Source organism: Anguilla rostrata, chromosome 1 (assembly GCF_018555375.3).
Source record: "Anguilla rostrata isolate EN2019 chromosome 1, ASM1855537v3, whole genome shotgun sequence".
Lineage (NCBI taxonomy): Eukaryota > Metazoa > Chordata > Actinopteri > Anguilliformes > Anguillidae > Anguilla > Anguilla rostrata.
In genome coordinates this window covers 76,455,571-76,480,038 of record NC_057933.1, presented here as the reverse complement: position 1 = coordinate 76,480,038, position 24,468 = coordinate 76,455,571, and the positions used below count along the sequence as shown (strand labels likewise).

At 39.5% G+C, this 24,468-nt stretch overlaps 2 protein-coding genes and 1 long non-coding RNA gene across 8 annotated transcripts in view; 2 read left to right on the top strand and 1 right to left on the bottom strand.

The window, feature by feature from the left end:
• The window catches only part of LOC135235873 (nuclear GTPase SLIP-GC-like), a 130,675-nt gene that overhangs the window by 38,084 nt on the left and 68,123 nt on the right, over positions 1-24,468 (top strand). For all 3 annotated transcript variants that reach the window (XM_064301876.1, XM_064301865.1, XM_064301856.1), the window contains exon 3: positions 21,523-21,592. In XM_064301876.1, the coding sequence (XP_064157946.1) occupies positions 21,523-21,592 (70 nt within the window). The remainder of the gene's footprint in view (positions 1-21,522; positions 21,593-24,468) is intronic.
• LOC135235973 (uncharacterized) overlaps positions 1-24,468 on the bottom strand; it is a 50,206-nt gene that overhangs the window by 6,370 nt on the left and 19,368 nt on the right. The window lies entirely within an intron of this gene.
• LOC135235920 (nuclear GTPase SLIP-GC-like) overlaps positions 1-24,468 on the top strand; it is a 200,763-nt gene that overhangs the window by 158,581 nt on the left and 17,714 nt on the right. The gene's annotated exons all lie outside the window — the stretch shown is intronic.

Below are 24,468 nucleotides of genomic sequence, written 5' to 3'. Positions count from 1 at the left end.
GGGGGTAGCTATGGTAACGGGGCACGGTCTGTCAATCATAGCTAACTGACAGTTCTCATTACCACGCCCAGACGGTTCGAGTGAATTTTTAGGCTGAAATTTAGGCTTAGAAAAATACGTTTTAAAGTACATTGAAATGACTGAAGAATAAAAAAAGTATGCACATTTGTTTTGTTGTTGCCTGAAGACAACTGGGAAGTGTCACGTTCAACCACCATGGTACTCCTTTAAAGCTAGGTTCGTAAGGAGAGGTTGTGAATGAAGAGATGGACACAATGAACAATCGGTGCCAGAAAGTAAGTGCAAAATGATTAGAACTGTATTAAAGAAAATGTAATGACAACAAGTAAAGCCGCCATTAACTTATCACATTCAAACACATTCATTTGTCTTCATATCAATGTCCTGAGTGTTGTAACTGTATTCACTGTCCATTAAGTTCTGAATGTCTTCTGTTCAGTCTGGTTTAGTTCAATTGGTCAAGTTCAATTTAGTTAGTTTCAAGTCAGTTTTGTTGGTTGGGTGCACCCTTTTTACAAAAAATAAAGTATCAAATAAAATGTAATTGCTCAGTCACAATCCTACCACACCGGAGTGGGGTTGGGAGAAACAAGGGGTATCAGGGGGTCCTTCCTCAAGTGGATGAAGATGAATCAAGTTGATCAAGCTGGTCGGCTCGCCATCTCCCTCGTCAGTGAGAGAATCCTAGGTTCACAGGTTTCTTCTCGGGTATCCAAAAAACCCAGCCAAGATCCCAAGGAAAGAGACTGAAGTGTGCGATCTGGAAAATATTTGGTCCCTGGGTCATTTAAGGAGCTACTCTTTAGGTTTACTGCTTAAATTAACGATTGTGATTTTCTACTTCTGATCGTCTTTTTCTCTCTCCCGTTCTCCCCTCTTGCTGTGCGACAAACAGTCTCAACCAAGTACATGGGAGTGGGCGGGGCTAACTATTTTCCAGAATAATCTTAAAACATTACTGCCTGTTACAGCCAATAAAACTAATTAGAGATGCAAAACAAGTCCTCCTAAAAGTTACGTAGGGAGCCTCCCTTTCTTAAAGCTACTGGACTCTTTTAAAGCGTTGCTATTTTTCTAACGGGTTACAGTACCTTGTTAGGTTATACTTGTCGTTATCTGTCATTTTGTGTCTGTTCTTAATTGGTAAACTGTATGTGTGATTTGTCCTAGGGGAGGGGATACAGCATTATAAGAGCTGTGGTGAAGGCCCTGAGGGTTGGTTGAGATTTGCAGCTGTATGTAGTGTTTGTGGGGTGCAGGCAGGACATAGCCCTTGACTACACATTTTGTTTATTTTTGTACAGTTCTTATATTTCTTTTGTTGGGTATTAGGGCACTGTTTATAATCTGCCCTGGAGTTTGGGAACCATCTGTAAAATAAATCACTGTTTGCTCCACTTCGACGTCCTGCTTGCTTTGTCTAAGCCTCCATCCGCCGGTGCACCGTAACACTAACCTTAACCTAATTCTAACCCTAACTCTAAGTCCTAACCCTAAAAAAGCCTCTTGAACTTGTGGGGACCAGCAAAAGGTCCCCACCTTGCGTAATTTTCCTCATCTTTCTATCCTTGTGGGTACATTTGGTTCTCACAAAGATAGTAATACATGCCCACACACACACACACACACACACACACAGAAATACAAAAACAAGTACACATACACACACAGACAAAACCCAACCCATATACATTACACAGTTGTTTTTTTTTTTTTTGCTGTAATTTTAGTGCTAATTTCCATCTCGACTCGCACCGAACAAGAAGTCATCAAGATGGATTTTTTTAGGCAGCATGGCTTTCCACGGATCTGTGGCGTTACTGACGGCACGCACATCAGGATTCAGGCATCCCGATGTGCGTGCCATCAATAACGCCAATTTGGGTTTCTTCGTTTACGGTGCATATCAAAATTTGGTCAGTTAGCTAGTTGATTATTATTATTATTATTATTATTATTATTATTATTATTAGATAACTAGTTAGACTATGTTAGTTATTTTACTATTTAATTCGTTAAAATTACCTTTAGAGATGCAGTAGCTCGTGAATCCATTTAACTTAACCTCCTGAACAAGGGACAGCTGAGCCATCTCCATGGTAACGTGGGGATTCCCCTGTTTTTACCGTAAGGCGATATGCCAATATACAGTAAAATACTTAAGAATTTACGTTACCTAAGGAAAACATTTGAGAGGTTTTATGCAACGCACTTACAAGATCCCCATAGGTAATGGGGAAATAATCCCTTAAGTAAAATATTTAAGGGAAAAACTTAAGGTGTTTTATGCAACCGGCCACAGTCCCTTACTTAAGGGCATATGAGACAACGATTTGTTTAAACAAACACTGGCAGCAAACATATTTTATTGTGATGTCAGAGCTGTTCTATGGAAACAGGTTTAGCAAAAGGTGAATTATGTCCCATTGGATGGACACTATCCGACTCTAATGAAAGAAACAAACCAGTTACAGCTGGGTGGGGTGTACTGTAGAAAACAAAACTTGCTGAACAGAAAGGAGATAATAAAAGAGAGCAAGTTCCTTTCAAAATGGACTGCATTTATATAGCGCTTTTATCCAAAGCGCTTTACAATTGATACCTCTCATTCACCAGAGCATTTAGGGGTTAGGTGTCTTGCTCAGGGACACTTTGACACGCCCTGGGTGGGGCTCGAACTGGCAACCCTCCGACTGCCAGACAACCGCTCTTACCTCCTGAGCTCGAGAATGTAAAGAGGACGTTTCTTTCCACAGTGGAGGAAGGGAGTCATAACGCTGTCCTGCAGACGGAGGGGTAACAGACAGATCTCCACCTGCCTGCTGCACACTTGCACAGTAAGTAACGTCTGCAGCTCTGTGCTTTCAGTGGAAGGAGAGATGGAGAGATGGGCGGAGGATGTGTAAAGGCATTGGTAGCAGCTCTGAAATTTTATTCATTTCAAAAAAATATGAATGGAGGGGATGAGTCCATTTTATTTCTCAACTGTAGCATTTATCACCTCCCCTCTTCTTTTCCTCTCTCACAGTGCTTCTTCCTTGCATCTGTCTGTCTTTTATTCCTGTATTTTAAGTGATTTTTTTTTAAGGTAGTAAATATTAGCTAAAGCAATTTTTTTAATTCATTTTTTCTCTTATGTATAAAAATCTACATTTATATGCAAACTGCAGCACATTTTTAACTGAAAAACATGAAACATTTAATAGATTGGGGTGATCTTAATCAAAGTAATAACATGTATTTGGCTCAGGCAGAAATATGTGGCCTATAGCTTATACAAGTAATGAAAAGTGGTGTTTTCTTGCATGCATTATTGTACCATGAACATTGAATCTGCAGGATATTCCAGAAATTTACCAGCTCATGCCTAGTGAAAATATTTGGATTAAGCTCATAGAATGAGAAGAACATGAAAAGTGGCTTATGGTAAATGTGTGTTACCAGCTACCAGCCTCAGACAGTCAGTGCTCTTTGGAAACATTAAACAAGCTGTCAGGAACGTGAGACTTTTACTATGGGTGACTTCAATTACCCCTCTATAAATTGGGAATTGGTGGCAGGACAAAAAAAAAGTGAGGTAAAATTTTTAGTTGTTATCAATGTCAGCATAGTATGTCAGTCTGCCTACAAGAGGGAAATCAATTCTGGGTCTGGTGCTAAGTAATGATCCTGACAGAATTTGTAGCATAGAGGTAATCGAGCCACTTGGAAGTGGGACTAGCGATCATTCTGCAGTCATTTTTCATATATGTTGGCAAATTAACAAGGCCATCTCTACGGCCAGAATTTAACATTCTAGATGAGCCAATTTTAACAAGATGCAAGCAACTTGAAGTACTATTGACTGGGTGCAACTTCTTGATTGTAAGATTGTGATTGAAAAGTGCGGCAGGTTCAAAAGGGTTATAATTGAGGCACAATGTAAGTTTATTCCAAAGGTTGTGAAAAATAAGTTGAAGAAGCAGTCTCCCCAGGTAATGAACAAAGTCATACAGGAAAGTTTCAAAATCAAGTTTATTTTGTTTTCTCCGGTTTGACATCTTTACACTGAAATCAGACCTGGCTCTGCTCAACCTATACCCCTGGTTAATGCTCTGTGTAAAGACGGCTTTATTCCGATCATTATAATATATTGATGAACTTGATGGCAATGTAAATAACGGTAACGTTAAGGCCAATTCAGATCAATGATTCGCAACGAGACGAAACGGTTTTAGAATGTTGCAGAGAAAATTGCAGCGCTGTGAACTGGTTAGCTGCAGAGCGTCTGAAGCCGTTGCCTGGGGTCTAAAAAGACCAACCTTGTCAAATCGCCAAGTGCATTTAGAACGTTTACAATCAGATGTCTTGGAATTTTGGAAAGTTGCATCCAGTCTCGTTGCGAATCATTAATCTGAACTGGCCTTTAGTTAGCTACATTGCAACGTTGCAACAAGGTAGCATTGCATTCGAGAGACGGTTGGCGAGGTCGGTACCGGTCGGTAGCATTAGCTAGCGTTTTTTCTAATTGTTAGCTGACATTAGATTGTGTTAATTACATTAGCTAGCTAGCTAACGCAACGTTACCTGATATGAAATTTATTTGATGCAATGCTGCATGCTGGACATTCCTGCTGATTCTTTGCTACAGTACACAGACATAGTGCTAAGAATATTTTGATTAATTGTATGAATCTATTATTAATTATCCAATATATTGTGATACATTTAATAGTGAGAAACATTTTACTGAGTATTTCATTTTGCATTTTTTGCCGAGGTGAGGAATCAAACCCTGGTCTTTCCCCTTTCTTCTTCCCCCTTCTTCCCCTTTCTTCCCCTTCTTTAACAGACTATTGTTCCCCAGCTTAACTTTGGACAGTTAGCTGATAGTCTGAAAAGAAAAGTCTGAATAGCATATCCCCAATGTAGAGTTAAATCTCTACCCCTGAGTACCTTCAAAAATAAAAATAAAAATAGCAAATGAAGTAACAAACTTGTGTCTGGATGAAAAGATTTGTAGTCCAGCAGGGAACGCACTAACTAACCAGACTTATTCATATTTCAATTCAATATTTATTCTTTATTTACCCAGGGTAGGTTCACTCAGCATGGATGCTCCTTTGCAGGAACGCCCTGCTTTACACTCATACACATTCGCACCTGGGAGCTGCCCAGTACAACCACAATCCTGCATTGTTGGCCACTGAGCAGCTCCACTGGAGGCAGAGAGCATTTTTTAGCCAATATAAATCAGGGGATGATTAGGTGGCAAGTTTTTACGAGAGCCAGATCTTGGATTTTAGCCAGGACACCGGGAACCCCCTACTCTTTGCGAATAGTGTCAAGGGATTGAAGCAAAAAAAAAAAAAAAAAACCAAGTCATATTCCCCATCTACAATTTGTAAAACAAGTTACAATCATATTTTCAAAGAGGATTTATGATTTAATAATATCTTCATTTTCTCCATGGCTATTCTTATTTATTTTTTGTCAGCAAAAAGGTTGACAAAATAATAACAATGACGATAATATCAGTCGCTGCGCTGACCGTTGTCGTCAGGTCTAGCCACCGCTTTTTCTTAAAAAAATATATAAATTAAATAAATAAATAAATAAATAAAAACATTTTTTTAAAGCGCACAGTGTGTACACACCATTAGCCTGCATGAATATTTGCGTTTGGGTCTATTTACCTTTCAAATAACCTACTTTCTACATCTCACGGTTTCATACAGCCGACGGGCTCACGCTGTCCCGGACACAAATAGCCTATTTAACAATAGAACCGCGGCGAAGTTAATCGGCGGGTTGAGTGCGTCAAAGTGACGCTTTCATTTTTAAATGAAAAAAAAAAAACTGTCATGTAGCCGATGTGTATTTAATCTCATAAAAAACACGTTTTCAACGTACAAAAATGCCAAGTTACTAAAAAGTATTGATATCAAAATGACGCCAAGTTACGATACTACAAACAATATAGGCTATCTTGCCTCACCGAAATGACATAAGATGTATCTCAAAGCAATGCTACCCAATATTTCCTCCGTTCTTTCAAGTCACTTGGCCCTGTGTATAAGCATGCACTACATGAACAGGCCAAATATATGTGTGGATGGCTCTCTCACAGTCAAGATTGATTGAATAGGTGTGTGTATGTCCAATTTGTATTGGTATGTAGGCCTATGTATTTCGCTGCCCAGGCTTTCTGTTGCGTGAATGATAGTATGTTTCTTGGTACAAGTGTGTTCGTGAATGTGAATGTAAGATGCTGCCAGGGAAATGTCCCCATGCGGATAAAGAAGTTCTCTATGTATGTATGTACAATATGTGTTTTACATGCAGTATTTATTGTACGTAGCAAATATACAATAACTTGCAGATGTACTCAAATTCAGTTCAGAAGCAAGTATAAACATGTTTTCTGGAGAAATGTGCTTCCTGTCGTTGCTCAGCAGCAGTTCTGTACATTAATGAATTTATACATTAATTTCAATGTACAATGTTCAATGTGTTCCATGAGGCAATTCGAAATATTTGTCTCTTTGATCTGACAGAAAGTTTGCATGATATTGTGAAATGGTAAGATTAGAAAACACAGGGCCAAGTGACTTGAAAGAACTGAGGAAATATTGGGTAGCATTGCTTTGAGATACATCTTATGTCATTTCGGTGAGGCAAGATAGCCTATATTGTTTGTAGTATCGTAACTTGGCGTCATTTTGATATCAATACTTTTTAGTAACTTGGCATTTTTGTACGTTGAAAACGTGTTTTTTATGAGATATCAGTTCTTTTTGCAAAGCGTTTTATTATGAGAGTGAGAAATGCGACCCTGCAAGAAACGGTTGTGGATTATGGCTATCGTTGTGTGAATCTGTACAGTCTGATGAGCGTGTACCGTTCAGCAGTTTCGGTTTGCTATATATGTAAAACAGTGTCTGTGAGAAAGGATGCAATGGCGTAAGCGTAAACGCATCAGAAACGCAGATGGAATATGGTATGTACTCACGGATTTGACGTCCATCCAACGAGCCTTGACTGACAAAATAATCAACACGCCCGTAGAATTATAACTCCCTAGGTCGCAACTTGTGTAGCCTTCTGTCCTGCTCCGTTGTCTGTTATTTCGTGGAGATGCACTATTAGTGTTTGTAAGGTTTATCCTTCTGTCCTGCTCCATTGTCTGTTATTTCGTGGAGATGCACTTTTAGTGTTTGTAAGGTTTATAAGGCATTTTGATAGGCTAATCTGCAGGTAGGAATCCTCTTCGCCGTTTTGCTAAACTAGAACCGGAAAACATGATAGTGGAGAATAGGAGCAGACGCATATGTCCCAGCAGGCTTTGCATATGAGAGAATAACAACAGTGTGGGAGAAATTAAAATGAAATTACGAAATTCCGTAGTTGAAACAATATGTTTTTAGCAGAATGGGCATGTAGGTGAAGGTTGACATGATCACGGAGTATAGTGCGAAGTAAATGGAGTGACCATGAGCGAGCTTATATTCCTTATCAAATGGTATATATAACAGTCGGTATTGAACATTGGTTGTTGAAGTGGAGGGTCAAATAACATTGCACACATTATTTACCTGTAATGTAATCTATTGCACGAATGTGTTTTTCTCATGTTCAGTGCTAGTAGTTATACTTATGAGTGAATCATGATTTTAAATGTAATGTTTTAATGCGGAGTTGCAGAACGTACATACATACGTAGTAATTGTGTGTAGCCTATGTGGCTAGATAGAGAACAGGGCGAGATAACATGGATGTAGAAACGTGGCGTTTGCTGATATTAAGGTTTTGTACAGTAGCCAAGTGAAGAAATATAGTTAGTAGAAATGGCACAGTGGTGAACCGGTGTAACTTTTAAATAAAAGGAATACATTTGCGTCATGAAATGCATATGGGTGGCCGTGAGTGAGTGAGGTTTACCAGTCTGTGACTTCGTTAGCTAATGCCATAGCTATGCAATGCGTGAAATATCATTAGCGAACCTGCCGGTAGTTTTAAAGAAGAACACAAGCCAGTAAGCACAGAAGAGCTTCAGTTGAATCCATATGGCTTAGCAATATTGTAGCCGGTCAATAACTGAACGTACAGACGGTAAGTCATAATGCATATATCTTAGCAATATTGTAGCCGGTTAATAACTGAACGGTGAACGGCGGGTAGATATGGTGCAAAAGCAATAATTAAGAAGTAGTGAGGGTCGAAGCAAGTTAAAGAAACGGGTTCCAAGCTGGGCTTGAACATACGACCCAGTGTTCCCAAGCCTGTAACCTTACCCACTAGGCCACAGACGGATTAGCTGTTCAACCTGCGGAGTTGCGGAATGTACATAAGTACTAATTGTTTGTAGCGTATGTGGGTAGATAGAGAACAGGGCGAGGTAACAGGAATGTAGAAACGTGGCGTTTGCTGATATTAAGGTTTTGTACGGTAGCCAAGTGAAGAAATATAGTTAGTAGAAATGGCACAGTGGTGAACTGGTGTAACTTTTAAATAAAAGTAATACATTTGCGTCATGAAATGCATATGGGTGGCCGTGAGTGAGTGAGGTTTACCAGTGTGTGACTTCGTTAGCTAATGCCATAGCTATGCAATGCGTGAAATATCATTAGCAAACCTGCCGGTGGTTTTAAAGAACACAGGCCAGTAAGCACAGAAGAGCTCCCGTTGAATCCATGTGGCTTAGCAAAATTGTAGCCGGTCAATAACCCAACGTACAGACGGTAAGTCATAATGCATATATCTTAGCAATATTGTAGCCGGTTAATAACTGAACGGTCAACGGCGGTAGAAATGGTGCAAAAGCAATAATTAAGAAGTAGTAGACAATTATTAGTGAGGATCGAAGCAGGTTAAAGAAACGTGTTTCAAGCTGGGCTTGAACATACGACCCAGTGTTATCAAGCCTGTAACCTTACCCACTAGGCCACGGATGGATTAGCTGTTCAAATTGCGGAGTTGCAGAATGTACACAAGTAGTAATTGTTTGTAGCGTATGTGGCTATAGATAGAGAACAGAGCGAGGTAACATGAATGTAGAAATAGAAGCGTGGCGTTTGCTTATATGAAAGTTTTGTACGGTAGCCAAGTGAAGAAATATAGTTAATAGAAATGGCACAGTGGTGAACTGGTGTAACTTTTTAATGAAAGGAATACATTTGCCGTGACTTCGTTAGCTAATGCCATAGCTATGCAATGCGTGAAATATCATTAGCAAACCTGCCGGTGGTTTTAAAGAACACAGGCCAGTAAGCACAGAAGAGCTCCCGTTGAATCCATGTGGCTTAGCAATATTGTAGCCGGTTAATAACTGAACGGTGAACGGCGGGTAAATATGGTGCAAAAGCAATAATTGATAAGTAGGCTAGTAGACAATTATTAGTGAGGGTTGAAGCAGGTTAAAGAAATGTGTTCTAAGCTGGGCTTGAACCTCCGACCCCATGTTCCCAAGACTGTAACCTTACCCACTAGGCCACAGGTGGACTAGCTGTTTAAACGGGAAAATGTTTCAGAATACAAATGTATGGGTATTTTGCGTGTGTATGCGCGTTTTTGATTGGGTCGTGTAGGGCAGATTTGGCTGGTGTTAGTGAAATGTCCAATGGGGAGACATGTTGTTAGTGGGATAGGCGGCAGGAAAAATAAGAATGAGAAGAAGAAGAAGAAGAAGAAGAAGAAGAAGAAGAAGAAGAAGAAGGAGAAAACGCAAAATCCCCTTAGTTTGGGGCTTTATTGTGTGGACATGTGAAGTTGTTTATGAATTCTGTCTGTTGAAATGGGGTCAGAATGTACAGAATTTAATGTTTTTAAGGGCTGAGTGTCTGTGGCTGTTGTGGTTATTTCTGTGGGGAACCCTGAAAAGTGCCAAACTCTCGGTGCTGTATAGGTATATATATATGGGGGCATGCCCCCGCCAAGGCGTAACTTGGCGGGATGGCATACCTGCCATCCCAATTTTGAAAATCGGTGCGGGGTTAATTTAAGGCAGGTCTTTAGAATCATAGGAATACTTGAACTTTGTGTTTTCGTTAGTATAAATAATGTGTTTTCACCTTATTTTGCATGACAGTGGCACGAAAAGATTAATCACTGTCAGTAAATCCAAGGTGTAACTTCATCGAAAAGACACGATACTAAGCTTTATCTACATACACAAATCTTTGCTGACCTGACAGTGATGAATGTTTTCTGAAGCATTAAAATATTGTTGTCCGGGACACCGTGAGCCCGGCGGCTGTATAGCCTATGGGACACCGTGAGTTTGCGCTACTGTCATACGCGCACCCATTCTCTCTCGCTCACACGCACACACAAAGCAGTAGCATAACATAAACACAACACAAAATGTAGCCTACATACAACGACGTGACAAAACCCTTCAAAACCCATATGTCCCACTATAATGGCCACCCATTAAACGTCTATCTGCATGTTATTTTCTTTTAATAATAACGTGGTATTCTCTTTCCATTACTCTTGAATTATGCTATGCATTGTGTGTGCTATCAGTTGATTATTGTCAGGGTTCTGTTGTCTTCTGTTGTTTTCCCCTTGTTGTTCTCCGTTGGGCCGCCAGATGGCGGCACCTCGGTTTGTGTTCAGTTAATTGTTTTATTGTTTTCTATTATCCAATTATTAGTTGCGTTGTGTCTCGTGTTCCCCTCCCTCTCTGTGGCTTGATTGTTCTTCGTGCCCTCCTGTGTCTCGTCTGCGTCTCTCTATTTAAATAGCCCTCTCCCCAGACTCAGGCGCTGGAACCTTTGGTTTGTTTTGTTTGCCTTGCTACCTGTTTGTACCTGTTCCTGCCTGATTCCTGTTTACCTGTAGTTTGCCTGCCTGTGCCCTACCTGCCCAGTTTTTCCTCGTTTTTGGGTTTCTGTATTTTTGTCTTGTTTTTTTTGAGGATTTCGTTGGTTGTAAATTTCGCCCTGTGAGACTCTTTGTTCCCTGTCTTGGTTTATTAAAGTCCTTTGTTTTCCCCATTTTTGGATTTTCAGTTTTTACTCTGCGTTTGGGTCCATTCCCGCACCCACTCCTGACAATTATATTATATAATGAAGACGGATAGGACGTCCTCACAGGCCAAGTGATGAGGGGAAATTAGTGTGCGCATGCAGGTTAGCTGCTGGAATAAATTTTCCTTGCGGATTATTCTCGGTCGGAAGATGTGGGTGGTTGCAAAAGGATTTCTTTCTTCTCGTTCGTCGGAGTAGTGAGATTGCAGGTTGCTCCTACAAACTTTGACTTTGATTGCAACCTTGATTAAGACACTCGTAATTTGGAGGTTTGGGGATATTTTGTCACGTTTATAAATGTATATTTTGGTGTTAATCTAACGTCGGCTTGTCTGTAGACTAAAGTTGAATGTGCGCGCGTCCGCCGAGACGTGATTAATTGATTAGCCTACTTCAATACATCGTGGGACTATATTATCGTGTCCGATTGTTTCGTTATTATACATGTTATTGTTATATTGTCAATAAAGGAAGTGTATGATTTTCAGTTTGTGGCTTTAATTCGTAGCATACAGTGGCGGTTCTTTAATGTGGGGCTCTGGGGCGCCGCCCCCCTAAATAATTATAAAATAAAAATGGTTTACTCGTACAATGCGCCTGTTGGTCTGTCAGCATTCATAAAAAATTGGTTCCAAAATCAAATTGTATTTGGTTAATTTCTGTGTGATTATAGCCTACTTCCTGGGTGAAGGGCGCCGGCCAAATGAGTGTGTATGTAGGTCCTTCAACTTTTGGAAAGCAGGTGACCTGAGGCTGCTCGCTAAATGGTTGCTTCAGATTTTCCACACTCCTACTTTTATTGGCAGCGAATTGGTATTGTTTTTATGTTTTTTGATCTAATGTGATTGGACAATTCTCGACGCTATCTTTTATGTTCACGCCCGCCATTAATATAACTACGGATGCGCGACTGTCACACCTGCCTTTGCTAGCTGACCGGTACTTTCTGGAGATGGCAACTTCAAGTAGAATCGCGGAAATCAAAGAAAATGTGGTTATTTTCTTACAAAAACACCCTTTCACAAGGCGTTCACTGGAAGAAAAAAGAGGATAAAGGAGCTTGGAACGGACATACCAAATTTACAAATTCAGCAACAGGCAAGTGATCGAGGACGAGCCTACACCCGGGGCTTCTCCCCGCTCTTGTTATGACAAACGGAGTTGGCTAGCTGGATGTGGTGTAAGTAATGCCCTTTATTGCTTTCCCTGTTTGCTATTTCAAAGTGTCGGCACCGAAGCGTTGTGCACAACGACGGGGGTACAAGACCTATAACATATTTCTGAAAAATGCAAACGGCACGAAAGTAGCCGCAGCCGTCAAGACAATAGTATGAGACTAGATTATTTTGGCATGCTTAGCATTGCTGAACAGCTGATCACCTCATCCTTCTGGATAGGCTTGAAAATCTTGTAAGCCTCCGTGGACAGGCTCTCTCTTGGTTCAGATCATACCTATCAGACCGATATCAATTTGTGCATTTTGATAATGATTCCTCTTATAAATCCAGGGTTAGATATGGAGTACCACAAGGATCTGTGCTTGGGCCTTTGCTCTTATCTCTTTATATGCTCCCCCTGGGACAAGTTATTCGCAAACATGGCATTAATTTCCACTGCCATGCAGATGACACCCAGTTGTATCTATCAGTTAAACCTGATGAAGTTGTCCAGCTGTCAAAGATCAAAGCCTGTCTTATAGAGATAAAGGAATGGATGACCCAAAATTTTCTCTTGCTAAACTCCGATAAGACCGAGATAATGGTAGGGGGGCCCAAGTCCCTCAGATGCAAACTATCTGACTATATGCTTAACATTGATGGAATCTCCATTACTTCAAGTGCTGTAATCAAAGATCTTGGTGTGACCTTTGATCCAGATCTTGCATTTGATATACATATTAAAAAACATCTCTAGGGTTGCTTTTTATCACTTGAGAAATATCTCAAAAGTTCGGAAAATACTGTCCTTACACGATGCAGAAAAGCTAGTTCATGCTATTGTTACTTCAAGATTCGATTACTGCAATGCTCTTTTGTCTGGAAATTTTGTGCAAATTCCTCTCTGAAAGGGCTCCAGCTAATTCAAAATACAGCGGCTTGTATTCTCACTAGAACAAGGAGATTCGAACACATCAGCCCAGTGCTAGCATCACTTCACTGGCTGCCAGTTAAATTTCGAATAGACTTTAAGATACTACTTCAAAGCCTTACATGGGCTTGCCCCTTTGTACTTCAATGATTTACTTATTCCTTATATTCCCTCACAAACGCTCTGTTTGCAGGGTGCAGGCATCCTTGTTATTCCTAGAATAGCTAAAAGTACCATAGGTGGTAGAGCCTTCTCCTATCGTGCTCCCCTCCTGTGGAACAAGTTGCCTGCCCATGTTCAGGGCGCAGACACTATCACTTTATTTAAAGCTAGGCTCAAAACATATCTTTTTAGTCTCTCCTATATTTGAGGGGCAGGAGTGGGTGGCGGGCATAGCTATAGAGTCCCTAGTGGACTGAGTGGTTAGTGCTGTTACTGGATCATCATTGGTAGTGCTGTGTTAAGCTGAACCGGTCATGGTCTGGTGATGACTGTCTCAAGCCTGCCCTCATGGCTGCGCTGGCCCCTGCCTCTGTTTCCCTTAGCTATGCTGCTATAGCCTTATTCTGCCGGGGTTTTCCTTATTGCACGCAAGCACCTCTGTCTCTTCTGCTCTGCTTGCTAATATACCTTTTGAACCCCCTAACAATGTTTCCCCCTCTGAGTCCGGTTCTGCTCAAGGTTTCTTCCTGTTATCAGTCAGGGAGTTTTTCCTTGCCACTGTTGCCCTAGGCTTACTCTCTGGGGGCTGGTTCTCTATAAAGCTGTTTGTGACAAAGCTCCTTTGTTAAAAGCGCTATACAAATAAAATTGAATTGAATTGAACAGCTAGATGAAGGCTACAGGATTGGCATTAGAAGGCACAACGAAGAGATGACAAAATCGACACATCCTGTCCAGAATAATAGAATGTGTGCAATTTTGTGGAGCATTTGAGTTGGCTTTGCGTGGCCACGATGAGAGTGAGAGCTCCGATAATCCCCCTTTAAACTTCAGCATTCACATATTAACATTTTGTCCAGCAGATGGCAGCTGAAGGCTGTATAAATGACCTTTGAGTTAGCTAATATTTTCCTACTCTTTATGACTTCATAGAATGTAACAGTGGCAGTAAAAATGACTTTAGTAGTTCCATATTTAGAAATTGAGCTGTTGCCTGTTGGTAACTTTAAGTGATGTAGGTGAAATGTGCATTTTGTCATCTCTACGTATTATTTTATATTATTAAGGAGGGCAAAATATGTTCAAGTAGTGCTACTGCCCAGTGTTTAGGCAACATTACAGTGTGTTGTGTTGTTTTTAGATTTATTTATTTATTTTATTTTATTTTCTGAGCTATGAAGTGCTGCTTCAGTTTATTTGGTCTCCCCCAAAACTGCACCCCCCTAAAAACCAGCCGCCACTGGTAGCATAAGAGAAGGCCCAGTCTTCCAGCAGCGTCAATAGGCTAGCCTATAGGGCTCCATTACCCGATCCGTCTCCATTACAACATAAGGAACTGATAGTAGACAATCGTATGGCAAAAATCATAAGTAGGCTAATGTGAATAAAATAACATCATTAAAAGAACATTATATAATTACCGACATCCAAGTAGATTGTATGCCTATACAGATCATTTACCTATCACCTGGTAGCGCTATTCCTAAGTCACACCCCCCTCCCCTCACTTTTTCCCCCCCTTCAGATCTACACTGATCTCATACATGGCTTCTCTGGAATCCAATTGATGGAAAAACGTCGTAGCGACGGAGAACAGGACCTCAGTTTAACGTCTCATCCGAAAGACGGCATCTCCTACAGTACAGTGTCCCCGTCACTGCACTGGGGCATTTATTTTTAATTTTATTTTAAAGTTTATTTGACCAGAGGGAAGATTGCCCCCTGCTGGCCTACCAACACCACTTCCAGCAGCAACTCAGTATTTCCTGGTGGTCTCCCATCCAAGTACTAACCAAGCCCACACCTGCTTAGCTTCAGCCAGTCAACAGGAGTAGAGTGCGTGGTGGTATGGCTGCTGGCCATATTCATATTTATACTACTGTCTATAGTGTTTATATCTGATCTATAGAGTGTACATCGTATTCTTATCATACCTCGAGCTGTTACTCTGCATTTCCTAGCATTCACATTTCCTACTGTCCATACTAGTGTTCACACTGTATATATCTCAGTGTATTCATACCACTCTGGTCATATTGTTCATTCTGTAAATACTGTTCATACTGTATATATCTTAGCACATTCATACCTACCCTTATTATATGTATATATTATACATATGTACATTACACTTGAGCAACTTGAATATATATTATTTGAATTTAACATTATAATTTTTGATTATTAATTTGTGAACATGGAAATATAAAAGTGAAAATGAGTTACTGATAATTTGAAGAGTTGAATTCAGAGGCAAAAAAATTAGATACATAATTTCAATGCAAATAAATTCAGTGATAGAAATTCAAAGGCTTTTAAATTTCAAAATCTGGTGAGACAGATGTACTTCCATAAGCATACAGTCAAACACTAAATCAAATAAGCAAACAAAGCAGATGACCTAGGCGAGAATCCAATACGAGAGCAAATATTCAGAAACACAAAATCATGGGGCAAAAAACTAAAAGGGCAAAGGCAATAACAGACCTGCCAACCTGCTCGCATTTTGTGTACCAACCACGCAATTCTTGGTCAAAATACGAAAGGTACGAAATGGCAGCTGAAACTACACAAAAAAATATATTGTAATTTAATTACGGAAAACAATCAATTAATACAAAACAATACCGTACATTTATTCGGTATTTAAACTACATCCCTCGGATTGAACCAGATGCTACGACCTTGTGCTTGTGGTTCTGTAACCCCTCCCCGACTCTTACTCACTCAACATCCACTGATACGCAGCGGTACTTTATTATCCACCGAGGCATAACGCTGCATTGCTAAGGTAAAATGGGAAGTGGGGAGTAATAATCAAGCACAAAAATGTGACCGTAATGTTAACATGTTAAAACGTTAAAACATGTTCGGTAACTTTACGAGATGATGCATTTCAAGGGGTATATCCTAATGAGATAAATTAGTGTATATAGTGTGTATATTTAGCCTCGTTAGGAGACATGCGAATAACTGATGGAGTAATTTAGCTGCAGTAACTCAAACGCTACGGAGACTCCCTGTTCAAACTGAATCGCACACGCTCTGTTGGAGCAAAGTGACCATTGCAAAGGTGTTTGACTATAGACTGCTAACGTAGCAAATAATTCCTATTATTGCAGCCAGTCACCCGACCAGCCTTGCAGTTAGAAAATAATCATGACGCCAGACGACGAGGATACTAACAAGGAGAGACAGAGAGCGAGAGAGCAGCAGACTTACAAAAAGAAACGAGTCCATGCCCCTCAGAAGTTCCTCGCAAAATATCAGGAGCAATGGGCGTGCCTCCGCCCCTCAAAACGTCCGTTCCGCACATTGTGCACATGGCCGTACCCACCAGGGTACGGACCTCTGTATTTTTATGGCGGTGTATATAATAAAAGTCGTGAAATTGTCTAAAAATAACTTGGCGCGGCAAAGATATTGTACAACGCCCAGATAGCCGACTTGCTCATCTGATCACATCATTGCTTGTGTGTGTGCGTGGGTGGGTGGTGAAGTGGATGATCTTGTCGTTACTACAGAATCTTTACTCAACACAAATAAGCTCGCGGCAGAGGGCACTCCATAACATTACTGGTGTGTTCGTAAATTCTGAGCGCTGTTGGAATGTTATTCAGAGCACCGCCCTCTCGGAGTATCCAGAGCGTACTCTGGGCACCTTGTATCAGGAGACGGAGCAGCAGAGCGCAGGTCTATAGTCTCTAAACCTAAAGTTAGACGTTTGATAGGCTAGCTCACGAAATTGAATATAATGTTAAATTGTTTAGCTAACTAGCTTCAATTGTCGCAAAGTTGAATACTTCCAACTTACATTACTCTAGCTGTATCAGCATCACCATCCTCACTGTCCACAACTGGCGCTACATTGTTTTCAATCATAAATATTGATAATCTTTTTATTTCGTCCATTTTTATCAGCCAGTTTAAGTCAACTGACAGTTTTCCCGTTCGCAAATTCGTATAGGAATAGAACGCTCTATTTCTTGGAAAACAGCCCTCTCATTGTTTTAATAGAGCGTCAGATTGCATTGGACTGCTTGTAGTTCAGTGTCATTCATCTAGACATCATCATCTAGACGAATAACTCCTGTGCGGTTGCGCTACGTTAAACAGTGGCCATCCATCATGATGCCGGCTAGTTTCATTTGAGCGAATTAAGTTAATTCCATCCATCCAATGGTAGACTGATAAACTTTCAACGAAATTCTTTTCTTTAAATTCAGTGTTTGTGTTAAAGGTTGGAATTCGTGTTATAAAGAGGTGGCTACCCCTATATATTTTTTTATTTGCATTGCAAATATTTCATTTTGAATACGTAACGTCAGCTCATTTCATTTCACTGTAGGACAATAACCTTATACATCCGGGCTGCTAAATGGCGCTTTCTGCCTGTGATCAATGGGAATTATGTTGCATGCTTGGATTTCAGAATAAATCCAGCATCGAATTGTAATGCACACTAAAAACTTGCCGGTCAGTCTGACCCCAGGAAATTTCAAATGTTTAGGTTCAGAAAACACTTCATAACATCACTAAGTAACACACAACAGTCATTCAATAATGAAGAAACACCAACAAAAAATAAATGAATCACCAGAATTTAGTTTTGAGAGAAAATGAACATAACAGTTCACTAGGTGCCCGTGGGCATCAATTCTTCATTCAGATGAGTCAAATGTCCATAACGCTATGGTCCAAATGCAGTCCAAATACAGATTTTATGTCTTGTACATGACTATTAACAAATCTGATGGGGCCTGGAACCATTTTGATAACATTAGCAGCACTAAGCCTACCTTGTCTTTCAACTGGGGAGCGGGACCATAACAGTTTTCCATTTTTGGAAGTGTATGTGTCAATTCTTGTAGGTTGAGAGATGACAGGAGGGTCAAAATGTGGTAGCTCAAGGGCCTCATTCTCATCAGAGAAAAAACACCATTGAGTTAATTTTATCTTTACGATGTTCTCCCCATAAAATTAGGAACAGTCACAAAAAATCTATGTAAATTATGTTAACCATGTTTTTAGCATTAGTAGACATTGAATGGGGTCAAACTGACCCCAACATAATAGGAGGGTTAAGAGATCATTGGAAAGGCATTTGCTCATTATTTACTCACAAGTGATAAAACACAACCCATATACATAACACACTTGTTTCAATTTCCTTCAGTTCACAGACACACATTTTAAAAGTGTGGTCATTAGTTTGCAGCTAATCTCCAGTAGCCCTCAAGTGTGTAACAATATTTCCTTCATGACCCATGCCCCTTAAGACCTTCACTCAAACCAATCAAAACAATTCTGGCCGAGGAGAAATGTAATTCCATAAAACATTATCAAGCCATCTGTCAGCCCGACAGCAGATCAGTCCCTTACTTAAGGGCATATCAGAACACAATTTGTTTAAACAAACACTGGCAACAAATATATTTTACTGTGATGTCACAGTAAAATGATACAGCTGGGCGGGGTGTACTGAAGAAAACAAAACCTGCTGAACAGAAAGTAGATGATAAAAGAGAGCAACTTCCTTCCAAACTTATTGGAAGGCTTGAAAAACAACAAGTGAAGATTACATGATTTTGTCCCTTCATTAAAACACTGGTGAGTCCATCAACGGTCAAATATTTACTGTATATTTAATTAGCACACTGTATATCATCACAACTGGTTAAGTGTCTCCAGTTCTGTTCATACAGTGCTAGGCTCTTTATTTACACGTCTGTTGGCTCGTGGCAGAATAACACTATTTTTGTCAAATGAATTGGCAGACATAAGAAACTTTGCCTGCAGTGCTGAACGTAGAGTATGCTAAACTACACACTAAATATTCTCTTGTTTTTAGCCAAACTGAGATGTGTTGAGAATGCTGTGCTCTGAAATTGCATTTTTATTGTTTGTTTGATAAGTAATTTTTCAATATATTCTACAGTGTTTGACAAATTATGCATGAATATCAATAATAGTTATGCATGAACTATGCATGAAATTATGCATGAACTTCGATAACAGTTAATAATTTGGTAACAATTACTGTGAAATAGCTTAACTACATTAATTAAATAACAATATTAATTAATACATTTACAGATGTTTGTAAATGTAGGAATAATTATTTTTAACTTGTGTGTAAATAATGAGCAAATGCCTTACTAATGATCTATTAACAGACATTATAATAAAGTGTTAACCAAACTTATCTGGCTACCAGGTTTAAAATCACATAACACACTTCCTGTCTCAACAAAGTAAAATATGCAGTACCTTACTGTATTTTATAACAACAAATATGACAGAATCTAGTGCCTGATAAAGTATGATCCCCATCTTTAAAACCGTTTTATCTTGAGTTTTATCTTGAGTTTATAGTGTCGGTCAGTCTTGTTTATTCAATCAAAGAGACTCAGTCAAACCGCCCTTAAGCTTATACGATTCAGCCAAATGCTCATATGGTCTGAAATGTAAGAAACAGAAAAAGGTGTGGCCTGAAAATTGTGCCACAAGAAGGGGGAGGGGCCTCTGTTTAAGGACAAGTAGATGTTGGAGGACTGCTACAGGGATTTGCTTCCATTCAGCCAGAAGTCTATTAGTGAGGTTAGTGACTGATTAGGCGATTAGGCCTGGCTCGCACTTTCCAATTGATCCCAATGGTGTTGGATGAGGTTGAGGTCAGGGCTCTGTGCAGGCCAGTCAAACTTTTACACACCACTCTCAACAAAATCATTTCTGTATGGACCTCGCTGTATGCCAGGAGGCATGTCTTGCTGAAACAGGAAAAGGCCTTCCCCAAATTGTTGTCACAAAGTTGGAAGCACAGAATCATCTAGAATGTCACTGCATTAAGATTTGCCTTTACTGGAACTAACGGGCCTAGCCCAAACCATGAAAAAACAGCCCCAGACCAAGGGGTGTCCAGATACTTTAGGGCATATTGTGTATATACAGCACAGACATGTTCAAAAAGTGAAGCTGTCTACCCCTGGTGAATGAGGCCAGGTGCGTTCTGTCAACCTGTGACTTAAATAATATATAATACTACAGTATTAGTACTTCTAATGCAAATTGTAGGACAAAGACAGGATTTAATGGTCAAAAAAGTCATAATTTCAGCTGCCTTAAAGGCTGGGCCCTAAGTCACCGATTTGAGCCTCAAGTTTGCCAGCATTCCTTGTGCAACTTCCTGTCAGAGTGCCAGATGGGATTGCTCTCTGTGTGCAGGCGAGTGGAGGAGCCATGGCAGGGCAAAAGGCTTTTAAATATGGATATCACACTTTATCTGTCTCTGTGCAGACAATTTACATTATAATGTAAAACTGGTGTTCTATTGTTATAAAATATTCTTGTTTAATGACAGAAAAATGGCTTTATTTTTATATTGTCCAAAATTAGACTTTTCTTCTTCTGTGGTAGACGCCTCTGTTCATTGGTCAGTGTGATGTGACGTAGTTGTATTAGTACTGTGCCGTGTCCTGAAACTGTTGTACATTTTGCACTTTGTCATATATGGCACATTGGATTTCCATACGTTACATACCTTATAGTTTGTTTCTCTATTACAACATTGTTGCGTGTTGCCATTATTGTGCCTTTTATCTAATGCCAGTGTCCGTCAGTACACAGTGTTTGTCAGTTCAGTCCTAACAAAAAGGTTGTAATCCCACAACTATCACAGCACGGCAATCAACCAGTGCAATCCATTATTGGCTACATTAATGTTGCAACCTAGAAAAATAGACACCAAAGCCTCATTATATTGCTATCTGCCGAACAAATCACAGAATCAATATTTTGGTTTAGCAAGTAACACTGCACATTGTTTGCAGTGGTCCACAGTGTGAGAAGGGTCAGGGTGGAGCAGGATTTTGTTCTAGCCTAGCACTATTCTGACCTGATTCAACTTACTCAGATCATGATTGAAGACCAGTGACTAAATTATCAACTCAAGAACATTTAACTAAAACCATGGTGGATTAGAAATACTTGCAAGTTTCCTATGCATTATTATCTAAAAATAATTTTCTATATAAACCATCAACAGTAGGAAAAATACACTAAATGACTTAATTACTTAATCCTTAAAAAATGCATAAAAGAAGAATGAGGACAAATTATTTTTTTTTTCTTTAATCTCCCTGCACTTGCAAATCTGAGCGTTTAGCAAAATCTTTAATTAAATTTGGTTTGTCTGAATTTCTTTGATTGAATCATTGAATCAACCCCATTTTCCCCTCAGAGAAACACAGGACAGAGGAGACTGTTCCAGAGACTGCTCCCATGGCTCAAGCAGGTCCTTCTTCCGGGACTGCAGGCACTCACACGGGTGTTGACGAGTGTAAATCCGAGGGATGCATCTGCTGCAAGCATATAAAGAAGGGCATTGATAAATTTCAGAGCACAGCTACAAGAAAACAATACAACATCAAAGAATATCTGACTTGTAAGACATCAAGTGTCATCTACATCATCCAGTGTAAAAAATGCCCGATGCAGTATGTTGGGAAGACTTCGACCACACTCCAAAGAAGATTCGGTGACTACAGAGGTTTCATTAAACGTAACCATCAGGGGCCAATCTCTGTCCATTTTAACAACAATGGCCATTCTCTTAAAGATCTGATTCTATTTCCAATTGAGCAGGTCAATGGTTCTAAAGCACTAAAAAAGAGGGAACTCTACTGGATCAGAGAGCTTGAAACAATGACCCATAGACTAAATCTGGATCCAGGTAAATGCGGTAAGAGTTTCACTGTGTGAGTAAAATAGCCTGGATTCATATGATTTTAACAAAGAAGGGTTAAAGTGATTTGGTTGTCCAGCAAATTGAATGCAGATACAAATTTCAGTGCTTTACTCTGAAAAATATTTCCAAGAAACAGATACAACCAATAATTCGTAGTCATACACAGACAAGGGTTACAAATACCACTAGTACAATGCTAGCCACTTTTAAGAATAACAATATTCCAATAAGAGTTTATTCCACCAAGTGGCATATACAATCACATGCGCATTTATCACAAGTATGTTTTGTAAAAGGGTTATTCCAGTCTAAAAATTATTTTGAAATTGAAATTACTACTTTTCAGAGATGTGCATAATGATGCACATCTGTTTTGGTCCAAAAATCAATTCTGAAAAATCTGTTTGATAGAAACATTCTTCATTTGGGTTGGAACAAGGCCAATTTTTCAGAAACCCCAAAGTCATGAACTGATCAAGAGGATTGAGGGGTATTGTCAAAGATATAAAAAGTACATGCCTGTCTTCTCACTGGAATATAGGACGGAGTGTAGCACAGTGGGTAAGGAACTGGGCTTGTAACCAAAAGGTTGCAGGTTCGATTCCCCGGTGGGATACTGCCGTTGTACCCTTGAGCAAGGTACTTAACCGGAATTGCTTCAGTATATATCCAGCTGTATAAATGGATACAATGTAAAAATGCTATGTAAAAAGTTGTGTAAGTCGGTCTGGATAAGAGCATCTGCTAAATGCCTGTACTGTAATGTAATGTAATGTAACCCTATTCACTATTAAACGCTACTGTCAGCATGGCCAATATAAGATACAGTCGCCCCCAATCCCTGTATTTGTGATAATTTGGTTACATTGTCTGAGAAGTAAGAGAAATGCTGGCCACAGCATTTATTTTGACCTGTATATTTGGCAGTAGTGCTGGATTCTTAAAAAGTAAAAATGGGGAAAATGTGATGATAAAAGAGCATGCTGTAGGACTTACTGGAGTGAACTAGCTAGGCACTACAACAAAAGAAAACTATTGGTAAGATACTGGAATTTGTTTACACTTAGCTGACTTGCTAACATTATCTCTTACTGTACATTTTAATTTTAAAAAAGTCAAATAAAAAGCAGTTACGTAACACCAAATTCACAGCTGTGGCATCAGCACACTTCTATTAGCATTAAAAAAAATAATCCTAATGTATAGCCCTGATATAAAATTTTCAATGTTCTCTTCGAGTAGGAGATCAACCACTGGATGATGGTGAGGAAAGATTAGAGGGACCAGCTGATAGACAAGGGGAAGAATCCATGGAGTGTGAGTGAAGATTTTGGGGGCATTCAAGCATGAAATAAATATGTAACATAAAAACACAGAAAATAAGTCCCAGGGGCATGCATTGGGTTACAGGTGGCAATAAACAAATAACCTGTTCCAGTTTTCACTATGAATACTGGGAAAACGGTTTCCTGTGTTTCTTAGGGTCTTGGACTCTTTGGAGCCTGTTGATATATTGAAAATGAATTTCTTAGTGCTAAATGCTAAAGTGTGACAAGTGCTTGCAGTGTCCACCTCTAGTTTATGTCAATATATGTCTTAGGGGTCTGTTATATGATGTTCAGAAGTAATTTACATTAACATACAAACATTCTCTTTTTTGTTCACCCATACGAAACACACACAATTTTCCAGCTCCTCAGAAAGGTAAACGAAAGTTTGGTGAGAATGATGATCGGAAATCAAAGAAGAGAAAGCTGAAAAATAACAGACAGCCTGTATTTTCAAATGAGATGAAAAAACTTCTCTCAACCTGTGAGTGTCTTATCTTTTGTTTTATAATCTACCATAGCTAATAGTGAACTCAGCCATTCATAGCCTTTGCATCATATATTAATGCTAACGCTATAAGATTCAAGGGTTCTATGCTAGACTATTTCAAATAATGACCATGTACTGAAATTGGATTTAAAAACATACATGTCTCAAACATTTTATTTTTGACAGGCCTTTGCAAATTGATTATCTACATCCTGTAAGACTGTTACCTACACTATAGAAAAACTCACATGTTCTTGACTGTATTCATTGGTGTTATTTTTACAAATAATACAAAAGGGGAAATCCGTAATCTAGGACTAATTCATTTATTTTCCAAACATTTCCCAGCCCGTGGTAGCAAAACGTAGCCCATATCAGTACAGAGCCACCTGAACCCTTCACCGTCAGAACACTGTTGTTTTTCCATTTATCTGTAAAACTCAACTGTATAATGCATGTTTTTCACAATGATTCCCACTGTATCTTAACAGGCAATAATGCACTAGAAGATGGAAAAAAAACCATATCTGAGGTTTATGCCAAACTCAATGATGTTTCCTGCAGAAAGAGACAGAGCATGCAATTTCTGGACGACCTAAAGTAAAAAAACTCTTGTGTTAT